Source organism: Eptatretus burgeri, unplaced genomic scaffold (genome assembly GCF_056783735.1).
Source record: "Eptatretus burgeri isolate ZD-2024b unplaced genomic scaffold, Ebu_testis_v1 Ebu_testis_scaffold_3174, whole genome shotgun sequence".
Taxonomy (NCBI): domain Eukaryota; kingdom Metazoa; phylum Chordata; class Myxini; order Myxiniformes; family Myxinidae; genus Eptatretus; species Eptatretus burgeri.
In genome coordinates, this window is record NW_028225122.1 from 45,804 (window position 1) to 68,758 (window position 22,955).

General features: G+C 44.7%; 2 protein-coding genes and 2 pseudogenes across 7 annotated transcripts in view; all 4 read left to right on the top strand.

The window, feature by feature from the left end:
* Positions 1-2,586: 2,586 nt before the first annotated feature.
* LOC147006445 (uncharacterized) overlaps positions 2,587-22,955 on the top strand; it is a 145,834-nt gene continuing 125,465 nt past the window's right edge. For 2 of the 6 annotated variants that reach the window (XM_085868785.1, XM_085868786.1), the window contains exon 1: positions 22,469-22,742. In XM_085868785.1, coding sequence (XP_085724911.1) covers positions 22,649-22,742 — 94 coding nt within the window. In that variant the 5' untranslated portion in view covers positions 22,469-22,648. Of the gene's footprint in view, positions 3,011-21,899; positions 22,446-22,468; positions 22,743-22,955 lie in introns of those variants that run through there. The other 4 variants (XM_085868783.1, XM_085868782.1, XM_085868781.1 and 1 more) reach the window with 4 other exon arrangements.
* LOC147006446 (uncharacterized) lies at positions 3,033-16,218 on the top strand. Its single transcript, XM_085868787.1, has 2 exons — positions 3,033-3,142; positions 14,921-16,218. Exons 1-2 carry the CDS (start codon positions 3,067-3,069, stop codon positions 15,946-15,948), a joined length of 1,104 nt encoding a protein of 367 aa, XP_085724913.1. The 5' UTR covers positions 3,033-3,066; the 3' UTR covers positions 15,949-16,218.
* On the top strand, positions 16,218-16,955 carry LOC147006447 (uncharacterized; annotated as a pseudogene).
* Positions 17,381-19,086, top strand: LOC147006448 (uncharacterized; annotated as a pseudogene).

A 22,955-nucleotide genomic window follows, 5' to 3' on the forward strand; every position in this document is an offset into this window, starting at 1 on the left:
CGGTTACGATCTCCACGGAGGAACAAACAAAAACCAACAAGGATGCTCGGTGGGCTTTTCCCGCCTGTTTTTCCCATCTGACTTCCCCCGCGCTTCGGAGTGGAGGAAGAGCGATGCAGGTCAAAGGTCAGAGGTCATGTAAAGGTGGGGCCTCTTTTTGGGGGAATAATTTTCTGGCTCCGAGCCAAAAACTGACTCCCTCGGCCCCCGGACGGAGCGGGGTGGAGGGAACGCCCTTTTTCGGGAATCCTCTCAAAGGAAGGTGGAGCCAAGAACCTTGGCGAAGGGCGGAACCCCGGGCGATAAAAGACGGACACGGGCGGGCGCAAGGGGCGCTTTTTCTTCCTCTTCGTCTTGGCTGGTGGTTCGGTTGGTTTTTGTGGAGAGTTAGTCTTCAGGAAGAGGTCCTGTGCCCGCGCCTTGGCGAGCGGCCCTGTCACAAAGGCACGGACGGGAGACGCTCGGCGCCCGTTGTGAGGTGGACCTGTGCGTCCGGACGAGGAATGCCGGAGAGGGTTCGCCGACTGCGAGAGAGGTCGGGGCCGGGCGCGACCACGCTGACGGTCGCGGGAGAGGGACTCACCAGCCAAAGGGAAGTCGCGACTTCTTTCTTTTCTTTAGGGTTTTTGTATGGATCTTGTGGCGCTGTGTCTCGTAAAGTAGAACTGTTTCACTGTTGCCGTGTGTACGCGTATTCGGTTGTCGCTCTGCATTGTTTTTGTTTTAATTGCTTTATGTACATTTTGATTGTGTATTGCTGTAAATACGTGCCTTACGTGCTTGTCTGTGTGTGCGTGTGAATAAAATGCTTGCTTGTTGAACTGTGCCCGTTTCACTTTGTTTTTTTCTCTATTGACCCTCCATCTTGCATCACGGAAAGGGGTTCGTCGTGGGTGCAATGTCCCAGTAATTAATCGGAACCGTCAAGGCCGACGACAACACCGCTCGGTTATCACGAGCACGGAACGGACCGCTTAAGCGGTTCGTGTCCGGAGTCGGCCTGTGGTGTGGTACGATCGCCAGGTCGACCATCCGCGCAGGTACTTAGGTGGATCGAATTTGGCGAGCAACCCTATCCTGCGCGGGTGGGCAATTGGCACGGTCGTGGTGGGGTTAAACCCCCACCCGTGACTAGCTCCCGGCGTTGTTCCTAGAGGGTCACGACAGAATTGTCCGTCCGGTGGGCGACGTGCCGCGATTCGAGTGACGCAGCCGTCCGCACGCCGGCAGGAGCGAATTCGCAACAATATATTTCCCCGATTGAAAATGACCATGATGCCTCGAAATAGATATGAAACGTTATAAACAATGAAACCCACGTTTGTCTCGTTTCTGATTTGTTGTCCAGCCCAGATCAGATGTCTGAGTTCAACATCTGGGCCTTGTGGTGCTTTCTGTGGCCTCTCGATTTTCACTACATGGCTAAAAGTATGTGAACATCTGCTCGCCCAACGTCTTATTCCAAAATCATGGACTGTTCGTTGATACGGAGTTGGTCCCCCTTTGATGCTTTTACGGCCTCCACTCTTCTGGGAAGGCTTTCCATCAGATGTTGGAACATTGTTGCGGGGATTTGCTTCCATTCAGCCACAAGAGCATTCGTGAGGTCAGACATTGATGTTGTGCGATTAGGTCTGGCTCGCAGTCGGCTTTCCAATTCATCCCAAACGTGCTCGATGGGGTTGAGGTCGTCGGATGATTAACTCGGTTAACCGTATTTTCAGGGTTAACTGGGCAGTGGTGGTGGAGTTTATTGATTTACCTGTAAAAATGCGTGGTTACCTTTCTCCCCGGGACCTAAGAAAACACACTTACCCAGACTTAAAAATAATAATTAAAGAAACCAAGTGAGAAATGACCGCGATGTGGTCACAACCAGGGATGCAAAAACACAAACCCAGGCAGTGTAAAATCAGCAGAGACCTCCAGGCCTCATGTGTTCGGTACACCAGAAATCCAAGATGGCGGCCATATAATATCAGCTTGGTGTCATTGTGGGTGTTGTCAAGGGACAGATGTGGGTGCGGTCCGGCAGCTCTCTGATCAATGGGTGCACATTCCAAATATCGACCACTATTCCACCACCAAGAACCCAACAACACCAACAAATCGCAGGTGAAAACATTTTCTCATCAATGTGATGAGAACGTCATGAATCCTCTCCCCACGTGACCCGACAGAGAAGCTTTCTTTGTTGGCTGAAAGAGAGCTGGTTCGTTTTTTGTCTCCTGGTCATCGACCGTTTCTATTTGAAGTTTCCAGTTGTTCAACCTTTTCACAGTGGATCTGGTGCTCGATGAGCTTGGATGGATATCTCAACGTGTTTGAAAATTATTGTGAGGGGTACGTGGGGTGATGGTGGGTCTGGGGGAGTGGGGTGTGGGGTGTTGGGGGTTCTGTGGAACGGGAACTTTTACCCACTTTTCCCGTTGTGGTGGAAAACTCAGCCCAGATGAGTTTTCCCGTTCAGTTGAATTCATTAATTGTTTTACTGTTCGACTGAGAAAAGAGATACCGGATAAATGTCGCTCCGAATCCAAAGATCCATTCCGGTTTTTGTTACTCGCCCGCTGTTTTGGCACCACGTGATCCTCGTTATTCACCTCTTCCGCCATTTTGAGGACAATCCGGTAAAGATTTGTGTTTCACCTTCCTCTGTGTGGCCAATGATCTCGACGAACCCTCAAAGTCGAGGAATGGGGACGAGAGAACGGAATCTTGTGAGGTTCCTGTGCCTGAGACCTAATAACGGGGTTTAAGCTCCGTTCCGCACTCGAGGAGGGGACGGATGAGCGAGTACGCAGTTCGTTTGGGGAGGTCGGGCCTCAGGAACCGAGTACATCGCAGATCAAAGGAAATCGGTCCGTGGAAGGAGCTGTGATGGAGTGGAGGGGGACACGTGGAACCCCTGAGATCCGGGATCCTCCATTTGAATAACCAGCGATGTACATGGACACGTTTCTGACCGCAGCACAATTCCTCAACTGTCAGGATCAGCAAAGTCGGTCCGGTTAGTAGAGAGGGATCCGGGAGGGGGGGATTGGGGAGGGGGATATCACCTGCGGTATGACGTCATCATCGTGTCGGGGAAATCCGTGCTCCTCCCTCCTCTTCACACATCGTTGTTCCCTCCACCCCCCAGGTTGGACGGACGTTATGTTTTCATCCATGTTTGTTTATCTGTGAACAGGATATGTTAAGAAGTTGTGGATGGATTTGGATGGAGTTTGGTGAACAGGTTCGGTGTGTGACAAGGACAAGTTGATTCGATTTTGGTGAAGATCTGATCCGAATCCGGATCCGGGAATGTTTTTAATACCCTAAGTAATTAATCACCATGGAGAGACGAGGACCAAAAACGATGTACATCATGATATATCAATAAGTTGTGGATGGTTTATGTTGAAGATCGGTGGATGAGTTGGTTCGGTGACGACAACAAGACTGTTGTGGATTCTCAACCACCCGGCGTGTGGGCGACCACCTTTAGCTCATTTGCGGCCACACGCGCCCACCGGACGAGCAATCCAGTCGCAGCTTTTCGGATCAACACCGAAACCCAGCTTCGGGTGTTGTTCACCACACCATAAATCAGCCAACTCTTCTGTCCACGCGCGACAGGGTTGATCGCCGAATTGTCGATGTACCTAATTTTTCGCGCAGACAGAAATTCCGGGGATTTACACCTCAACGGATCCTGCACGAAAACGAGCCGCTTTAAGCAGCTCGTTCCGTTTGCGATTGCCGAGCGGTTTTATATCGCCAAGCCCCGTCGGACACGATGATCTTATCGGTGTTAAAAAACAGATAATATTCCGAACGCAATTATAGCAGAGGAAGGGACGAAACGAGCAAGTGACATTTCAACAATGGGGACATTTATTTTTACACGTATGCAATGAATGGGGGGAGGGGACAAGACACGAGCAAAAAGACCTACAGCCGTTATCTATTTTTGGTGTACATGCACTTAGTCAGTCACTACTTAGTAGACAAGGCGCCACAGACTTTCATGCAAAAACCCGAAGAAAGAAAGAAAGGAAAACATCGGGCTCGTAAGCCTTTATGATTGCTCGGAGCCAGGATGACCGCAGGGGCTCCGAGAGACCGAGCAGGCGACCTGCCACCCTCTTGGTGACTCGCTGGGCGACCCTCGATGTCTCTGCCTGCACTCCACTGGACTCCACCAGCTCCCCAACTCAACTCTCGACTCCAACGACGCCTCCGACAACACCTTCAACGGCGCCTCCAACGACCAAGGAGAAAAAGGAGAAAGAGACCAAGGAGAGAGACTCTCTCACCCACTCGCCAACCGCCAACTGCCAACTCTGGCGCTCTCCACACCGATTCCCTCACCAACTCGCCAACCTCCTACTCTCGACTCCAACGACGCCTCTGACAACGCCTTCAAAGGCGCCTCCAACGACCAAGGAGACCAAGGAGAGAGAGACCAAGGAGAGAGAGACCAAGGAGAGAGAGACCAAGGAGAGAGAGAGAGAGACCAAGGAGAGAGAGACTCTCTCACCCACTTGCCAACCGCCAACTGCCAACTCCCCTCTCGGCGTTCCAACGCGGCTGTTTATTGCCCCAGGACGTTCTCCCCTCCCTTCTTGGCGCGCGGGGGAAAATTCCAGGGTCGTTCGGCTTGGCTCTTTTGGTCTGATAACCGACATTCTTTTCCTACGTTGTTCTGAGGGAAAATTCCAGGAGAGTTCGGCTTGGCTCTTTTGGTCTGATAACCGACATTCTTTTCCTACGTTGTTCTGAGGGAAAATTCCAGGAGAGTTCGGCTTGGCTCTTTTGGTCTGATAACCGACATTCTTTTCCTACGTTGTTCTGAGGGAAAATTCCAGGAGAGTTCGGCTTGGCTCTTTTGGTCTGATAACCGACATTCTTTTCCTACGTTGTTCTGAGGGAAAATTCCAGGAGAGTTCGGCTTGGCTCTTTTGGTCTGATAACCGACATTCTTTTCCGACGTTGTTCTGAGGGAAAATTCCAGGAGAGTTCGGCTTGGCTCTTTTGGTCTGATAACCGACATTCTTTTCTTACGTTGTTCTGAGGGAAAATTCCAGGAGAGTTCGGCTTGGCTCTTTTTTGTAGAGGAGGGTCGTCCTTCTGTAGAATGTGGCTCCTATGGCGGTGTTTGTGGAGATGACGTGGTGATTGAGATGTCGTGGTTGGCGCTGTGGTGGGGATGGCGTGGTTGCTGAGATGCTGTTATGGTGGTGGAGGTGGCGTTGTTGCAGTGTGGTTGGCGCTGTGGTGTCATTGAAGGGATGCTGTTTGTTTGAAATAAAAGACAGAACAGAATAACGGCTTACTCAAAGATGCAGAGCCTGGCACATGAATAATTCCCTTAGACCAGGGGTCGGGAACGTTTTTGACCCAGAGAGCCATGAAAGCAAAATATTTGGAAATCTATTTCAGTGAGAGCCATATAATATATTTTAAGACTGAATTCAACTAAATGTGAGTATAATAAGCCTCTGAATTTATTCTTTTAAATAATGTTGTTATAATACTCACCATTAATGGGACTTCTGGTGCTGCATGGATTTGCTGATGGCTTTGTTGTCTGGTTGGTACTTGGTGAGGTTAAGCTTCATGCAAGCGTTGAGGCTTTCATCCGTTAGACGTGATCGTAGGTTGGACTTGATGTTTTTAAGATGTGAGAATGACTGCTCACAGACATACGTCGATCCAAACAAGGTCAATACAGCAATACTCACACGCTGCAGTGTGTGGTATGTGACAGGAAGCGCGTTCCAAGTTTTGATAATCAGCTGGTCTTCGGGTTGAAGTTTTTTTCATTTCTGTCCACATGTGCTTGCTCGCCAACTCCGCTTTCTGTCGTGCGATTCTTTCCAAATCTTCATTCAGTGACTTGAACTTATTCACCCACATGTCTGAGGCCTTCAGGTCAGCCACTTCTGCTTCAAAATCTCTGACTGAGACACCAGGAATGTAACTCAGGTCGGCTGTGTTCAGTGAACACTCGTTTGGATGGGTGATGAACTTAAAAAGATGAGTGTGCTCACGAAATTCTCCAAAGCGTGCTTTGAATGACTGTAGGAGACTGGATGTGAAGCCAGCTAACTGGTGGAGATCAAAATTTTGAGTGGGCTCACTTGCTGTGCATGCATCTTTAAATTGTCTCAGTTTTTCAAAATGTAGTAAACGACCTGTTTCAAGATCCATGATAAAGAGCTCCAGCTTGTTTTCAAAAGCAAACACGGCTTGTTGAAGGGATAACACTGTATTTCCAATGCCTTGCATTTTCACGTTGAGCTCGTTCAGATGTTCAGTCATATCCACGAGATAGTAAAACTTGAGGAGCCACTCGGTTTCGGCTAGCTCAGGATGCTCAATCCCTTTCATTTCAAGGAAAGTCCGGATTTCGTTCAGGCAAGCCGCAAAACGGCTAAGCACCTTCCCTCTTGACAACCAACGCACATTGCTGTGCAAAAGCAGACCGTGATAGTTATTTCCAACTTCATCCAGCAGTGTTGTAAACTGGCGACCATTTAAGGCTAGGGCAACAATAAAGTTGATCACACGAATGACCAGCGACATCACTTCGCCAAGCTGTCCATCACACATCTGAGCACAAAGTGCCTCCTGGTGTAGAATGCAATGGAAACTTAGGATGGGTCTATTTTCATGTTCACGGAGAAGCGCCACAAATCCTTTGTTTTTCCCCACCATACACGGAGCACCATCAGTACACACCAAGATAAGTTTATCCATTCGTAGATTTTTTCTTGAGCGAACTCCATGAAAGACTTGAATAAATACTCACCTCTTGTGGACCCTTTTATTGGCAGAACAGCAAGACTTTCTTCGCACAGTGTATCACCAGCAGCATATCTTGCAAACACACTGAACTGCGACAAATGGCTTACGTCTGTTGACTCATCCAAAGCCAGGGAAAAGAACGGCGCTGTATTTATGTCCTTCACTTGCGTTTCCTCCACTTGGTTTGCCATCATGATGGTACGATCATGAACAGTTCTTGCCGACAGAGGCATGTCTTGTATCCGTTTGATTATCTTGTCTTTGTTCGGAAGATCATCAAAAAGTTCATTGGCGACATCCAGCATGAACGTTTTAGCATCCTCGCCATCTGTGAATGGTTTTCTGTTCCTCACTATTGCTAAAGATCCAGCAAAGCGAGCGGAATTATAGTCACCTTGCCGGGTCCATACGCGGAGTTGCTGCTGGCTGGCTTGCACCCTGCTCAGTAGCTCTTGGCACGCTTTCTTTCTGCCGTCTCGCGCAGGGTATTTTGATGCAAAGGTAGCATGGCGCGTGTCGAAGTGCCGCTTTATATTCGACCGTTTCATCGATGCAATTTTGTCATTGCAAATTAGACACACCACAGAACCTGCTCTCTCCACAAAGGCGAATTCTTCGGCCCATTCGTCCTGAAATGTACGATACTCCTCATCTTTTTTTCTTTTCGCCATCTTCTTCGTCGAAGGGTTAGCTTTGGGCAAATGAGAGAGAGGGAGATGATGACCCAACTGAGGCTTGGCAAATAGTGAGTCTGGCTGGCCTGCGCACGGGCTTATATACTCGAGAGGTGCGGCGCTGCCGGCCAACTCTGGGATGCTGTCGCCTCAGCGGTGGCGCGTGATTGGTCGAGATGAATTCCGCTACGCGTCTCGGTGGCGGCACGTCATTGGAGGAAGCGAAATCACTAGTCGCCTCGCCCGCATGACTGGACGAAACAAAAACCGCTTCAGCAAATTCGGAGGCGTTTTTTCTTCTCTCCTTCTGCCAAGTTCAGCCCTGCACGTGAATGAAGCACGACACCATTCAAACTATAGGGAAAGCTTCCACGAGAAATACTGGGCTTTCAAAGTTTCAAACTCCAATTTTATCTGCGAGCCAGATGCAATCATCAAAAGAGCCACACCTGGCTCGCGAGCCACACGTTCCTGACCCGTGCCTTAGACATTGGTGGGGAAATCTAACCTGGAACACATACTTACCGAAATAACTGACCTTCGGGGAACCTGAATCGTGTTCTGTGAATTTCCACAACCGTAACACTCCCAAATCCGGATCCGGGAATGTTTTTAATACCGTAAGTAATTCTTCACCATGGAGAGACGAGGACCAAAAACGATGTACATCATGATATATCAATAAGTTATGGATGAGTTATGTTGAAGATCGGTGGATGAGTTGGTTCGGTGACGACAACAAGACAATTCAATTCTGGTTCAAGTCCGGATACAGATCCGTCCCATCAGTGGCAGACAAAATGTAAACTGTTCCACCTGGCGGAGAGGTATGTTCTCTACCGAGTTTTGCCAGGTGTCGCTCTGTGAGTGATCTTAAATATATTGATCATTCTGTCTGATTGTTAATCACCCGCAGGTCACAATTCCAAACCGATCGTCATGGAACTTTACCAAGTTGTTGAGGTAGTCTCCTCTGAGAACCCAATTTATTTTGATGTCAAAAGTCATCTTTCGGTCAAATTTCTAAAATCGTCATTTTTCATCCTTACACCGTTTAGAACCCTGAAAAAAAAGTTGTGGATGGACTTTCCCCAAACTTGGTGGATGAGTGGTCAGATGATAAGAACAAGCCAATTAAATTTTGGTTCAGGTTGTCAATTTTAATCTTAATGAAATGGACAATTTGATGTATCCATGACAACCTTTGGAGAGGAGGCGGATTTTCCAAGTATCGTGCTCTGCAGTCTACATGACGTCTTATTCTTGTTTTGTTTTTCAGTCCGGTTGTTTATCCACACAGAACGTGTGGGTATGAATTTCATTGGATCCTTAAGTAGCGCAAGACCCTATAAGGCCCCTAAAACCCATCACACTCTTTATAAAACCCATTAAGACCATGAGGACTCAAAAGAACACAAAGGGTCCAAATATCCCAAAAGCACATGACTCCGAAAACACTTTATAGCCTTTCAAACCTTAACACCAGGACCCGTACTCCAAAGAATACAGGTCCCTTATCGGACCGTGAAGCATCAATATTTCTACCACGTGGAACAGGGTTATTTGCCAATTTTCAAAATACCTTGAGATCCACGTGGTGATTTACCGAGTCTTAACACCCTCGACGGCACCCGTACGGAACGAGCCGCGAGCGTACTCAAACCGTGTGTGACCCGAACGGACGGTCACCAAAGTCCCGTCGGTCCAAATGTCCCCTTTACAGCGGCACAACGGCCTTGCTAATTTTCCGACATGCAGGACGCTAAGCCAATGGAGGAAAGGACACAAACGAGCTGACACATTTCACGAATGGGGATATTTATTAAACAATAGTGAAATTAGGGGAGCACGTAAGGGCAGAGTTATCCCAATATTGATAAGCACGTATGTACAGCAAGGCACTTAACAATTCATTACTTAGCAGACTGGCGCCACACACACACACACACACACACACACACACACACACACACACACACACACACACACACACACACACACACACACACACACACACACACCCAAAGAATCGGACCAAAAGCGGTCTTTATTGAGGCCTCCAGCTCGGATGGAGAGCGAGCTGAAGACCAGATTCTGCCTCGAACCTGTCCACCTCGTGCGGTCTTCGCACGCAGCCGAACCGGGCACCAGCGAGGGCGAGCTGAATCCAGACACCGGTGAGCCACGATCAGCCTCCTCTCGCGGATCCTCTCGCGCTCCAGAACACGCGCTGGGGAAGACGAGGCGCCGATCCTTCCAAACCCTCCCGAGTAGACTCAGCCAACCAATCAGCAACTCCAACCACCAACCACCACCCAGGAACCAAGGAACAAGAACCAAGAACAAGAACCAAGAAGAACCAATTTCTGTCTCTCCATTCCCTTTTTATCCCTCCCGGGCGCGGCTCGCTTCCGGGGTGGCTTGTCCGCCGTGGGTGGGGGCTGTCGCATTCCATTTATTGGAGGGCCCAAGCGAATCGAAGGGTGGGGCCTGACCTTTCCCCTACTCAGCTCGTGGAGAATGCCGGGAGCAGAGGGTTTTCGTTGGTGTTGTTGTTATCGTTGGTGTTGTTGTCATCGTTGGTGTTGTCATCGTTGGTGTTGTTGTCATCGTTGGTGTTGTTATCGTTGGTGCTGTTCTCATCGATGGTGTTGTTGTCATCGTTGGTTTTGTAACAAAAGAAAACCTGACTATTAAAATAACTCCACAGCGCAGGAACATTTTATTACCCATGAGACAATGGAAAAGGGAGCTATCTATCCACATTTACTTCTCGATATAACTGAGCTATAGGACCTGTATGTTGCCTGCAGTAAACTTCCAAATTCGGAACAATACATCATGTTGTTTAAAGGAACCGAGTCGAAATCGTGATTTGTTTTTTGATCGTATATATTTGATTAATTTAATCGTAGATGTTTCACCTCAAAGGAGAAAATATTTGGAGTGTGTATTATTGTTAGAAACGGGAATTCAAAGAAAAATTCAGTGAGGAAATTCGTGGGTTGAGCCGCTAACCTTGGCAACCATTAACTTTGCTTGATTTTCAAATAGTTTCTGGTCACTTCCTCCTGTGCAATGTCAAATAATTCTCAATTCCTCCTGCACATTTGAGTCATTTATTAAAAACAGACAAACACAAACATATCGATATGGAGAATTCAGAGGAGATTCAAAAAGCAACACGGTCTTCCTCTGATTCTGCAGTACATGGGATTTTGAGTTCTTCTATAATATGCAAGGGAAAAAGGAGTGTGAGGCGGGTAAGATGATAACAATGTCTGGTCGGTGGGGGTAAGATGATGAAAATGTGTGGTCATCCTGAAGACAGAATGGTGCCAAGACTGCAGCCCTTTGGGTGTTGGAATACATCACTCATGGCCCCTTGGTAGTGGGTATCCAGTTCAGGAGGGCCGCCTGAATTGAAAAGGCTGGGAAACGATTTTACAATCTGAAGTTGATAAAAGTTTGAAAAGGCATCTGGATATCACTTCGACAAGCATTTCATTGACGCTTGACTCCTGCTTCCAGCCAGATTTTCAGGCATCAATATGTAATTTTTTTTTCATAAGAATCCCTTAACAAGCTGCAGAGAATAATCGATGATTATTTTCAACTGAATAAAGATTAAAGATTATTTGGAAGACCAATCTGTTTTGGGGAAGAGGGGTTGTTTTAACTTATCAGACTGATAACTTTCCAATACAGTCAAGAGTTATACGGTCATTTAAAATGTAAATACAATCATGTATACATCTATATTTTATATATATATATATATATATATATATATATATATATATATATATATATATATATATATATATATATATATCAACAATAGATACATGTTCGAGCACATCGAGGTCATAATCATGTTGTCTTTGAATAAATTTCCCATTAAAGAGAAATAATAATACATTGTGCTATTTGCTAAAAACTTTTACTTTTTCAAATTGATTATCAAGTTTAATTGGCAATATTTTTTTATATCTTTTTATCATCCTTAAACCCATTCTGCTAACTTTGGAGAAATTTGCATCCACATCACCATCACAGAAATAGTCAATCACGGAATTCCGAAAAAAAATCGATTTATAAACCCCTGTATATCACCAACAAATCGAAGAAAGGTATTTACAAATGTTTAAATAGCATACATGATTTTAAAAGCTTTGATGCATTCGGCGTCTCGGCCAAACATGGACCAGGAACCGTGAAACTTATGAGGTCAAGATGTAACAGGAGGTAAGTACAGGAGGATTTAACTTTTAAACCTCAGCATCCGAGCACCCGTACAAGCAATCGTGTTTTTCTTTGCCCTCGTGGCTCGGTTGAAAGCAATTGCCAATTGGTTATTATTTTTTATGAATCGGATGTGCTTTGGAAATCCTGTGCCGAGTCAGTGATCTCTTCCAGTATGAAGGCGACAACAGTGTGAAAGCGATAACGGTTTTAAAGCGATAACGGTATGAAAGCGATAACGGTATGGAAGCGATAACGGTATGAAAGCGATAATGGTTTGAAAGCGATAACGGTATGGAAGCGATAACGGTATGAAAGCGATAATGGTTTGAAAGCATAATGGTTTGAAAGCGATAACGGTAAAAAAGCGATTCAAGTATGAAAGCGATACCGGTGCAGGGTTCCACGATAGTCATACCGGTATGGCGATGGTGATAGATTTCATCCTATGTCGGTAACCAATACTGATCTCACCTTCAAACAAAATCATTTTTAATATGAGAGGGGGAGCACTCGGGAGAGTGCAAAACCTCCGCCGCCAATACTGCTGGGTCACTCAAGTGAACCTTATATCTTATTCATTAAATATGATGTCACCAGTGCTGACAGAGTTATAGTTCTTTTCTCCAACATTTTTTTTTTGGGGGGGGGAGGGTTGGAAATCACTTAAAACATGTAAAAATGCAAAAAAAAAAGGAAATCGAAATTTTCTTGAAAAAAAATTGCAAAAATGTTTTTTTCTCTAACAATTTTTTTTTTGGGGGGGGGTTGAAAATCACTTAAATCATGTAGAAATTCAAAAAAAAAAATTTTTTTCTTTTTTTTTTGGGGGGGGGGGGTTGGAAAATAAAGTTGCAAAAATTAATTTTTTTCTAACAATTTTTTTTTGGGGGGGGTGGAAATCACTTAAAACATGTAAAAATGCAAAAAAAAATTTTTTTCGCACAATTTTTTTTGGGGGGTAAAAAAAATTTTTGGGGGTTGGAAATCACTTAAAACATGTAGAAATACTAGAAAAAATTGTCTGACAATTTTTTTGGGGGGGGTTGGAAATCACTTAAAACGTAGAAATGGAAAAAAATTATTTCTCTATTTTTTGGGGGGGGGGGTAAAAAACATTTGGGGGGTTGGAAATCACTTAAAACATGAAGAAATGCAAAAAAATTTTTTTTTGGGGGGGGGGACCAAGTCCAAAATTTAATGGCATGATCCTTGGACCATACCTACCCCCCCCCCCTCCACCAAGTTTCGTCGAAGTCCGTCGAGGAGTTTTTCCGTAATACTGTTCACAAACAAACAAACAAACAAACAGAAAGGGGTGAAAACAGTCACCTCCATCCATCTTCGAAGATGGCGGAGGTTAACAAGTTGAAGTTGGAAGTAAAATAACCGTTTTCATGGGGAAAAAAAGAAAGTTCCATGTAGGAATACTTTGAAAAGTTACCGTGTGTCAATGATGTGTAAGTCACATATGAATACACAATGGACGACTGGACCATTGTGTATTTTTGGAACTTGCGTAAAAAAATTAGATGCTCATTTTATTTTTTATTTCAATAATATTGATATACCGTAATATTGTTATGAATTTGGAAGCTTACTGCACACAGCAGCCAGGTCCTATGGATCAGTTATATCGGTGAGTATGTGTTTCCAGTTAGTGTCTCGTCCTATGTTTAATGGGTGATTAATTGTACGTGCGCTGTGAGTTATTTTATAGTTAGGATTTTAACATTTTAAACTTCAACAACAACGCCCAACTTCGCTTCTTCACCATCGGCTTTTCCCATGTGCATGCGTGTCAAGCACAGCCGTTGGGTGGAATCCAATGTGCCAGGCGGGGTTTCTTTGGACGTTGGCGTCTTTAATTTCGCTCCAAATACGGGCATGGCGCCCCTCTCAGCCAATCGGAGGGGTACGAGCACGTCTGCCGCCTCTCGGCCAATGGGGAGCCAACGCAACATATTACTGCTCGACTTCCTGGTTGAGGGGTGGAGACATGAGCACTCCCCCCCCCGACCAATCTCGGATGGCCGGGAGATCACCCGACACGCCTGTCCAATGAGGAGGGGATTGACACGAGATGGATCCCTCCCACCTGTCAAGAAAAAGGGATAATTGTGTGGGGGAGACCCGGTGCGAGAGTCTTCCCGCCATGAATCGCCTGCTTGCGAGCGGAGGAGAATCGCTTGCTGCCTGCCTAGCTGACTTGCTTTGCCTGTCTCGTCGCCTGTTTTGCCGGTGGAGCGTGCCAGCACCCGACTCAACCCTCCGTACCTGGTGCTTGGTGCGGAATCGTGTTGCGGGTTCGAGTCCCGCCGGGCCAGATCATCGAGAACCCCACGAAGCGGGAAGGTCCAAGCCAGACTCTTACCTCCAGCTGACCTTCCCTCCGAGCTGAGCGTATCAACAAAGGCCGCTGCCACCATTTCATTTTTGGGGGGTGTGTGTCTGTGTGTGGGCCCGTCTTTTAAGTAGAAACGTTTAAGTGCCGTGTGTGTAAATTGCATTCCTTTTATTCGGTTAACTCTGCCTTCTTGCGTGCTCCCCTGCCCCATTGTAAATAAATATCCCTTTTGTTAAATGTTCCAGCTCGTTTCTGTGTTTCTTTCATTGGCTTGGCACGGTGTGTGTTGAGAAATAGCGAGGCCGTAAATTGTTCATTTGGTCCGACGGGCCTTGGTAATCTCCGCTCGGGTTAAACACGGTTCGGGCTCGGTAACGGCTCGTTCCGCTCGAGGTCCGTCGAGGGTGTGAATTCCCCAGTTGCTTTGTCTGCGTGGGTACTTAGGAATATTGAAGTCTGGCAATTGACCCTACCCACGCGGTCGAATTATTGGAGATTCATGGTCCAGTAAGGGACCCGTGCCTTTCGTACTTATACAAAAGGCACGACCTCAATTCCGGTGTGTTCGGTGGAGCCAACTTTACTGCTCCCTCTCGTGGTCGTGCTCGTCACCGATACCCAGCCCCATAACAATATACCAGTCTGACCCCACTGGTATATTGGTATCAAAAAAAAAAATAACGACACACAATTTCAATGAAACTTCACCAAAACCTTCATCTCCCAGGATTTACTAAAGTTTGTACACGACATTAAAAAACGGGGTCTCAGGGGGTCAACTGGTGTGGGGTGGGGAGGGGTTCTCATGATGTATTTTCAGATGATTTCCAGTTAGTTTTGTATTTCATTGTCTTTGCAGATAAAGAAATGAAAATAGTTTCTTTTACCAACTCTGCCCAGTTCGATGAAGATCATTTCAATCAGAAAATACCTTCTTGTCAGGACAATGACAAATCGAGCAGCGTCTGTTTCAACAACCACAAAAGTTGTTTAAAGGCGATCAAGCACATCCAAGGAAACGAGAAACTCTACAAATGTTCCGTGTGTTACGAAACGTTTACTTCTTCATCAAATTTACATCAACATACAATATTGCATACTGGGGAGAAACGGGTCAAATGTCCCGTGTGTAACAAGGCCTTTACTACTTCATCAAATTTACATCAAAATACAATATGGCATACTGGGGAGAAACGCTTCAAATGTCCCGTGTGTAACAAGGCATTTACTACTTCATCAAATTTACATCGTCATCAAAATATACATGTCAGGGCAAAGCTCTTCCAGTGTTCTGTGTGTAACAAGGCGTTTGGTGATTCATCAACTTTACGTAAACATGAACGAATACATTCCGGGGATAAACTCCACAAGTGTTCTGTGTGTAACAAGGCCTTCTTTTCTTCATCAGCTCTCAATTATCATCAAAAAACACATTCCGGGGATAGACCCGACAAGTGTTTTTTTTGTAACAAGGCGTTTCATCAATCATCAAATTTTCATAAACATGAACGAGTACATTCTGGGGATAAACCCTACAAGTGTTCTGTGTGTAACAAGGCGTTTAAACAATCATCAAATTTACATATCCATGAACGAATACATTCCGGGGATAAACCCTACAAGTGTTCTGTTTGTAACAAGGCATTTAATCATTCATCAAATTTACATCAGCATGAACGAATACATTCTGGGGATAAACCCTACAAGTGTTCTGTGTGTAACAAGGCGTTTAATCAATCATCAAGTTTACATAACCATGAACGAATACATTCTGGGGATAAACCATACAAGTGTTCTGTTTGTAACAAGGCATTTAATCAATCATCAAATTTTCATAAACATGAACGAATACATTCTGGGGATAAACCATACAAGTGTTCTGTTTGAAACAAGGTGTTTAATCAATCATCAGTTTACATAAATATGAACGAGTGCATTCTGGGGATAAACCAGACAAGTGTTCTGTTTGTAACAAGGTGTTTTATCAATCATTAAGTTTACATAAATATGAACGAATACATTCTGGGGATAAACCATACAAGTGTTCTGTTTGTAACAAGGTGTTTAATCAATCATCAAATTGACATAAACATGAACGAATGCATTCTGGGGATAAACCAGACAAGTGTTCTGTTTGTAACTAGGCGTTTAATTGATCATCAAATTTACATAAACATGAACGAATTCATTCCGGGGATAAACCCTACAAGTGTTCTGTTTGTAACAAGGCGTTTAATCAATCATCAAGTTTACATAAATATGAACGAGTGCATTCTGGGGATAAACCAGACAAGTGTTCTGTTTGTAACAAGGTGTTTTATCAATCATCAAGTTTACATAAATATGAACGAATACATTCTGGGGATAAACCCCACAAGTGTTCTGTTTGTAACTGGGCGTTTTATCAATCATTAAGTTTACATAAATATGAACGAATACATTCTGGGGATAAACCATACAAGTGTTCTGTTTGTAACAAGATGTTTAATCAATCATCAAATTGACATAAACATGAACGAATGCATTCTGGGGATAAACCAGACAAGTGTTCTGTTTGTAACTAGGCGTTTAATTGATCATCAAATTTACATAAACATGAACGAATTCATTCCGGGGATAAACCCTACAAGTGTTCTGTTTGTAACAAGGCGTTTAATCAATCATCAAGTTTACATAAATATGAACGAGTGCATTCTGGGGATAAACCAGACAAGTGTTCTGTTTGTAACAAGGTGTTTTATCAATCATCAAGTTTACATAAATATGAACGAATACATTCTGGGGATAAACCCCACAAGTGTTCTGTTTGTAACAAGGTGTTTTATCAATCATCAAGTTTACATAAATATGAACGAATACATTCCGGGGATAAACCCTTCAAGTGTTCTGTTTGAAACAAGGCGTTTAATCAATCATCAAGTTTACATAAATATGAACGAATGCATTCTGGGGATAAACCCTACAAGTGTTCTGTTTGTAACAAGGCGTTTAATCAATCAAGTTTACATAAATATGAACGAATGCATTCTGGGGATAAACCATACAAGTGTTCTGTTTGTAACTAGGCGTTTAATCAATCATCAAGTTTTCATGAATATGAACGAATGCACTCTGGGGATAAACCCTACAAGTGTTCTGTTTGTAACAAGGCGTTTAATCAATCAAGTTTACATAAATATGAACGAATGCAGCAAGTGTTCTGTTTGTGGATAAACCATACAAGTGTTCTGTTTGTAACTAGGCGTTTAATCAATCATCAAGTTTTCATGAATATGAACGAATGCATTCTGGGGATAAACCATACAAGTGTTCTGTTTGAAACAAGGCGTTTTATCAATCATCAAGTTTACATGAATATGAACGAATGCATTCTGGGGATAAACCCTACAAGTGTTCTGTTTGTAACAAGGCGTTTAATCAATCATCAAATTGACATAAACATGAACGAATGCATTCTGGGGATAAACCAGACAAGTGTTCTGTTTGTAACTAGGCGTTTAATTGATCATCAAATTTACATAAACATGAACGAATTCATTCCGGGGATAAACCCTACAAGTGTTCTGTTTGTAACAAGGCGTTTAATCAATCATCAAGTTTTCATAAATATGAACGAGTGCATTCTGGGTATAAACCAGACAAGTGTTCTATTTGTAACAAGGTGTTTTATCAATCATCAAGTTTACATTGATATGAACGAATATATTCTGAGGATAAACCATACAAGTGTTCTGTTTGAAACAAGGTGTTTAATCAATCATCAAGTTTACATAAATATGAACGAATGCATTCTGGGGATAAACCATACAAGTGTTCTGTTTGTAACAAGATGTTTTATCAATCATCAAGTTTACATAAATATGAACGAGTGCATTCTGGGGATAAACCATACAAGTGTTCTGTTTGTAACTGGGCGTTTAATCAATCATCAAGTTTTCATGAATATGAACGAATGCACTCTGGGGATAAACCCTACAAGTGTTCTGTTTGTAACAAGGCGTTTTATCAATCATCAAGTTTACATGAATATGAACGAATGCATTCTGGGGATAAACCATACAAGTGTTCTGTTTGTAACAAGGCGTTTAATTGATCATCAAATTTACATAAACATGAACGAATGCATTCCGGGGATAAACCCTACAAGTGTTCTGTGTGTAACAAGGCATTTAATCGATCATCAAATTTACATCGTCATCAAAATATACATATCAGAGCAAATCCCCACCAGTGTTCTGTGTGTAACAAACAAGGCGTTTGTTTCTTCATCAACTTTATCTCGTCATCAAAAAATACACACGAAGATACAACAGAGGTGTGAATACCGTGTTATCAGGAAAATGAGCAAATACCGGGTCGAGAAAATGAAGACAAAATAACCTGGAAGTTGAAGAGTGTCGACATTGTGTCAGCGACAGCTGGAGCAATTGGAGTGATGAAGAAGAACCAACTGAGGTCTTCAAAAATATCTCTGGGAATGAATATTACGACAAACTAAGTACATTTGGAGACTGTCTGGGGTTCAGTGACGATCCTGAAAATATCCATCGGAACAAAACTCTGAGAACAAGAAAACTTCACAACTTGCTCAAACAAACATGATCCTTCACCAAAATGGAGGTGGATACACACACTCACACACACACACACACACACACACACACACACACACACACACACACACACACACACACACACACACACACACACACACACACACACACACACACACACACACACACACACACACACACACACACACACACACACAACCACTTTAATAAACTCAAACAATCACAGGAAAACAATCACAGAAACACACACAATCACACAATAACTATTGATTTTAAATTTGAACTGGAATGCTATTTTGTTTCTCAAACTACGAGATATCTTAAATCCCATATCTGTGTTTGTTCTTCCTCTTGTCGGAAGTTCTTCACATCACTTGTCAGGGTTTATTCTTTGCACGTCCTTTTGATCAGGTGTACAGGTGTGAACCATTAAATTGTTTGATTTTCCCAATCGTTTCAGCCTTCATCTTTGTTAACTTTCCCATTATTTATTTTACCAAGTTACACCACTCGCACACAGGTGCATCCTTGGAGATGAGTTACAGCAACATACTGTAGTTGCGAAGGAGAAAATGCTCTCATATCGAGGGAAAAACTAAAGGAACCTCGTGAATACAGGGGGCTGTGTATTTATTTATTTATTTTTTAATAAAAAAACACATTGATAAACAAGGAAAAGAGCAATCAGAGATTGCAGACCCTCGCCAGGACTTGTTTTGTGTGTGTGTGTTTTGTGTGTTTTCATCATGTGAAGGATTACACCAGGAGGCCACGCCCCAGGGGCAGAGGACAGGGAGGGTGATAAAAAGACAGATATAAAATATATATTTCCCCGATTGAAAATTACCATGATGCTTCGAAATAGATATGAAACGTTACAAAAAATGAAACCCACGTTTGTATCGTTTTAGATTTGTTGTCCAGCCCAGATCAGCTGTCTGAGTGCAATGCGTGGACCTTGTGGTGCTTTCTGTGGCCTCTCGACCTACACTTCATGGCTAAAAGTATGTGGTCACCTGCTCGTCCGACGTCTCATTCCAAAATCATGGGCATCAATGCGGAGTTGGTCTCCCTTTGATGCTTTTGCAGCTTCCACTCTTCTGGGAAGGCTTTCCATCAGATGTTGGAACATTGCTGCGGGGATTTGCTTCCATTCAGCCACAAGAGTATTGGTGAGGTCGGACATTGATGTTTGGCGATTCGGTCTGGCTTACAGTCGGCTTTCCAATTGATCCCAAACGTGCTCGATGGGGTTGAAGTCAGGTCTCTGTGCAAGCCAGTCAAGTTCTTCCACACCGATCTCGACAAATCATTTCTGTATGGACCTCGCTTTGTGCATGGGGGCATTGTCAAACTGAAACAGGAAAAGGCCTTCCCCAAACTGATGCCGCAAAGTTGGAAGCACAGAATCATCCAGAATATCTGGAATGCTTGACCTATGGAGGTTCTAAGCCACAGGGATGTCCGAACAGCTCCATACAGATGCAGGAAAGAGGTCCTGGGGACCCTGGCTGTACAAAGGGGGGTGGGGGGAGGGGGGACACGTTCTTACTATCCACTGAGCCTTCCCGGAGTCTGAGCGATGGAAGTGTTGGAGTTGTCATCTCTTGATAAACTAGTGCGTGGCCGTACGTGCAAAAAAAAAACTTTCAAACCGCGTGCCAGAAACAACAACCACACAGGCCGTTCCTTCGTTCTCGTGTGCCCGTACGTGCCTGGCTGTAAGTGGAAAATAAATAAACTTTCAAACAACCACACAGGCCGATACTTCGCTCTCGTAAACGACGACTGGATTGGGGCATTGTGTTTATCTATAAATGCGCATAAGAAATCGAGAAATTATTAGAATACAGTAAGTCATCACTATCCGGAAGTCTGTACTTTGTCACCCGTAATGGGGAACGTGGCTGAGAATCTCTTCCCCATCGGCCACGCCTACGCAGCAACGTGTGCTGTCATTGGTTTGGTAAATAAATGGCCATAACATGGGAAGCACTTGTCCGTTTAATATCAAACCTTGAAAAGGCACATCCTCAGGGCCCCAGCAATATACCTGGCAAGTTTCAATTAGATCGGACCAGTGGTTGTCGAGAAACAGTTGTCACAGACACACACACACACACACACACACACACACACACACACACACACACACACACACACACACACACACACACACACACACACACACACACACACACACACACACACACACACACACATACACAGACACACACACACACACACACACACACACACACACACACACACACACACACACACACATATTGCTGGAATTACAGCTGGATGTTGTACCGTTAGTAGTCGTGGCCAGTCGTCCGATGATTTACTCGGTTAACGACATTTTAATTTTTTTATTTTCACACTTACCCAGACTTAAATTTTTTTTTAAAACCAAGTAAGAAATGACCGCGATGTGGTCACAAACAGGGACACAAAAACACAAACCCAGGCAGTGTGTAATCAGCAGAGGCCTCCAGGCCTAATGTGTTCGGCCCACCAGAAAACCAAGATGGCGGCCATATAATATCGGCTTGGTGTTATTGTGGGTGATGTCAAGGGACAGATGTGGGTGTTGTCAAGGGACAGATGTGGGTGTTGTCAAGGGAGAGATGTGGGTGTTGTCAAGGGACAGATGTGGGTGTTGTCAAGGGACAGATGTGGGTGCGGTCCAGCAGCTCTGATCAATGGGTGCACATTCCAAATGTCGACCACTATTCCACCACCAAAAACCCAACAACAGCAACAAGTCACAGGTCAAAACATTTTCTCATCAATGTGATTTCAACGTCATGAATCCTCTCCCCACGTGACCCGACAACGAAGCTTTCTTTGTTGGCTGAAAGTCAGAGAGCTGGTTCGTTTCTTGTCTCCTGGTCATCAACCGTTTATATTTGAAGTTTCCAGTTGTTCAACATTTTCACAGTTAATCTGGTGCTCGATGAGCTTGGATGGATATCTCGTGTTTGGATCTTATTGGGTGATGATGGGTCTGCGGGAGGGGTGAATGGGGGTGATGGTGGATCTGGGGGAGGGGTGAATTGGGTTATGGTGGGTCTGGAGGAAGGGGTGAATGGGGGTGATGGTGGGTCTGTGGGAGGGGTGTGTAGGGGTGATGGTGGGTCTGGGGAGGGGTGATGGTGGGTCTGGGGGAGGGGTGAATGGGGTCATGGGAGTGTGTGGAACGGGTACTTTTACCCACTTTTCCCGTTGTGGTCGAAAAACAGCCCAGACGAGTTTTCCCGTTCAGTTGAATTCATTAATTGTTTTAATGTTTGCCTGGGAAAAGATACCGGATAAACGTCGCTCCGAATCCAAATATCCAGTCCCGTTTTTGTTACTCACCCGCTGTTTTGACACCACGTGATCTTCGTCACATTCACCTCTTCCGCCATTTTGCCGACAATCCGGTGAAGTTTTGTGCTTCACCTTCCTCTGTGTGGCCACTGATCGCGATGAACCCTCAAAGTAGGGGAATGGGGACGAGAGAACGGAATCTTGGGAGGTTCGTTTTCCTGAGACCCACGAACGGGGTTTAAGCCCCGTTCCACACTCGAGGAGGGGAGGGATGAGCGAGTACGCATGTCGTCTGGGGAGGTCGGGCCTCAGGTCGCGAGTACATCGCAGATCAAAGGAAATCGGTCCTTGGAGGGAGCTGTGATGGAGTGGAGGGGGACACGGTACCCCCTGAGATCCGGGATCCTCCATTTGAATAACCAGCGATGTACATGGACACGTTACTGACCGCAGCACAATTCCTCGACTGTCAGGATCAGGAAAGTCGGCCCGGTTAGTGGAGCGGGACCCGGGGGGCGGGGGGGGGGGGGGTTGGTGAGCCGGGGATGGGATATCACCTGCGGAATGACGTCATCACCGTGTCGGGAAACGATGTACATCATATTTCAATAAGTTGTGGATGAGTTATGTTGAAGATTGGTGGATGAGTTGGTTCGGTGACAACAACAAGACGATTCGATTCTGGTTCAATCCAGATGCAAATCCGTCCTATCAGTGGCAGACAAAATGTTACCTGTTCCACCTGGCGGACAGGTATGTTCTCGACTGAGTTTTGCCAGGTGTCGCTCTGTGAGTGATTTTAAATATCTTGATCATTCTGTCTGTTTGATTGTTCATCACCTGCAGGTCACAATTTTAAACCGATCATCATGGAACTTTACCAAGTTGTAGAGATAATCTCATCTGACAACCCAATTGATTTTGAGGTCAAAGGTCTTCTTGAGGTCAAGTTTCTAAAATCGTCATTTTTCATCCGATTGATTTGATATTTGAACAAGATTT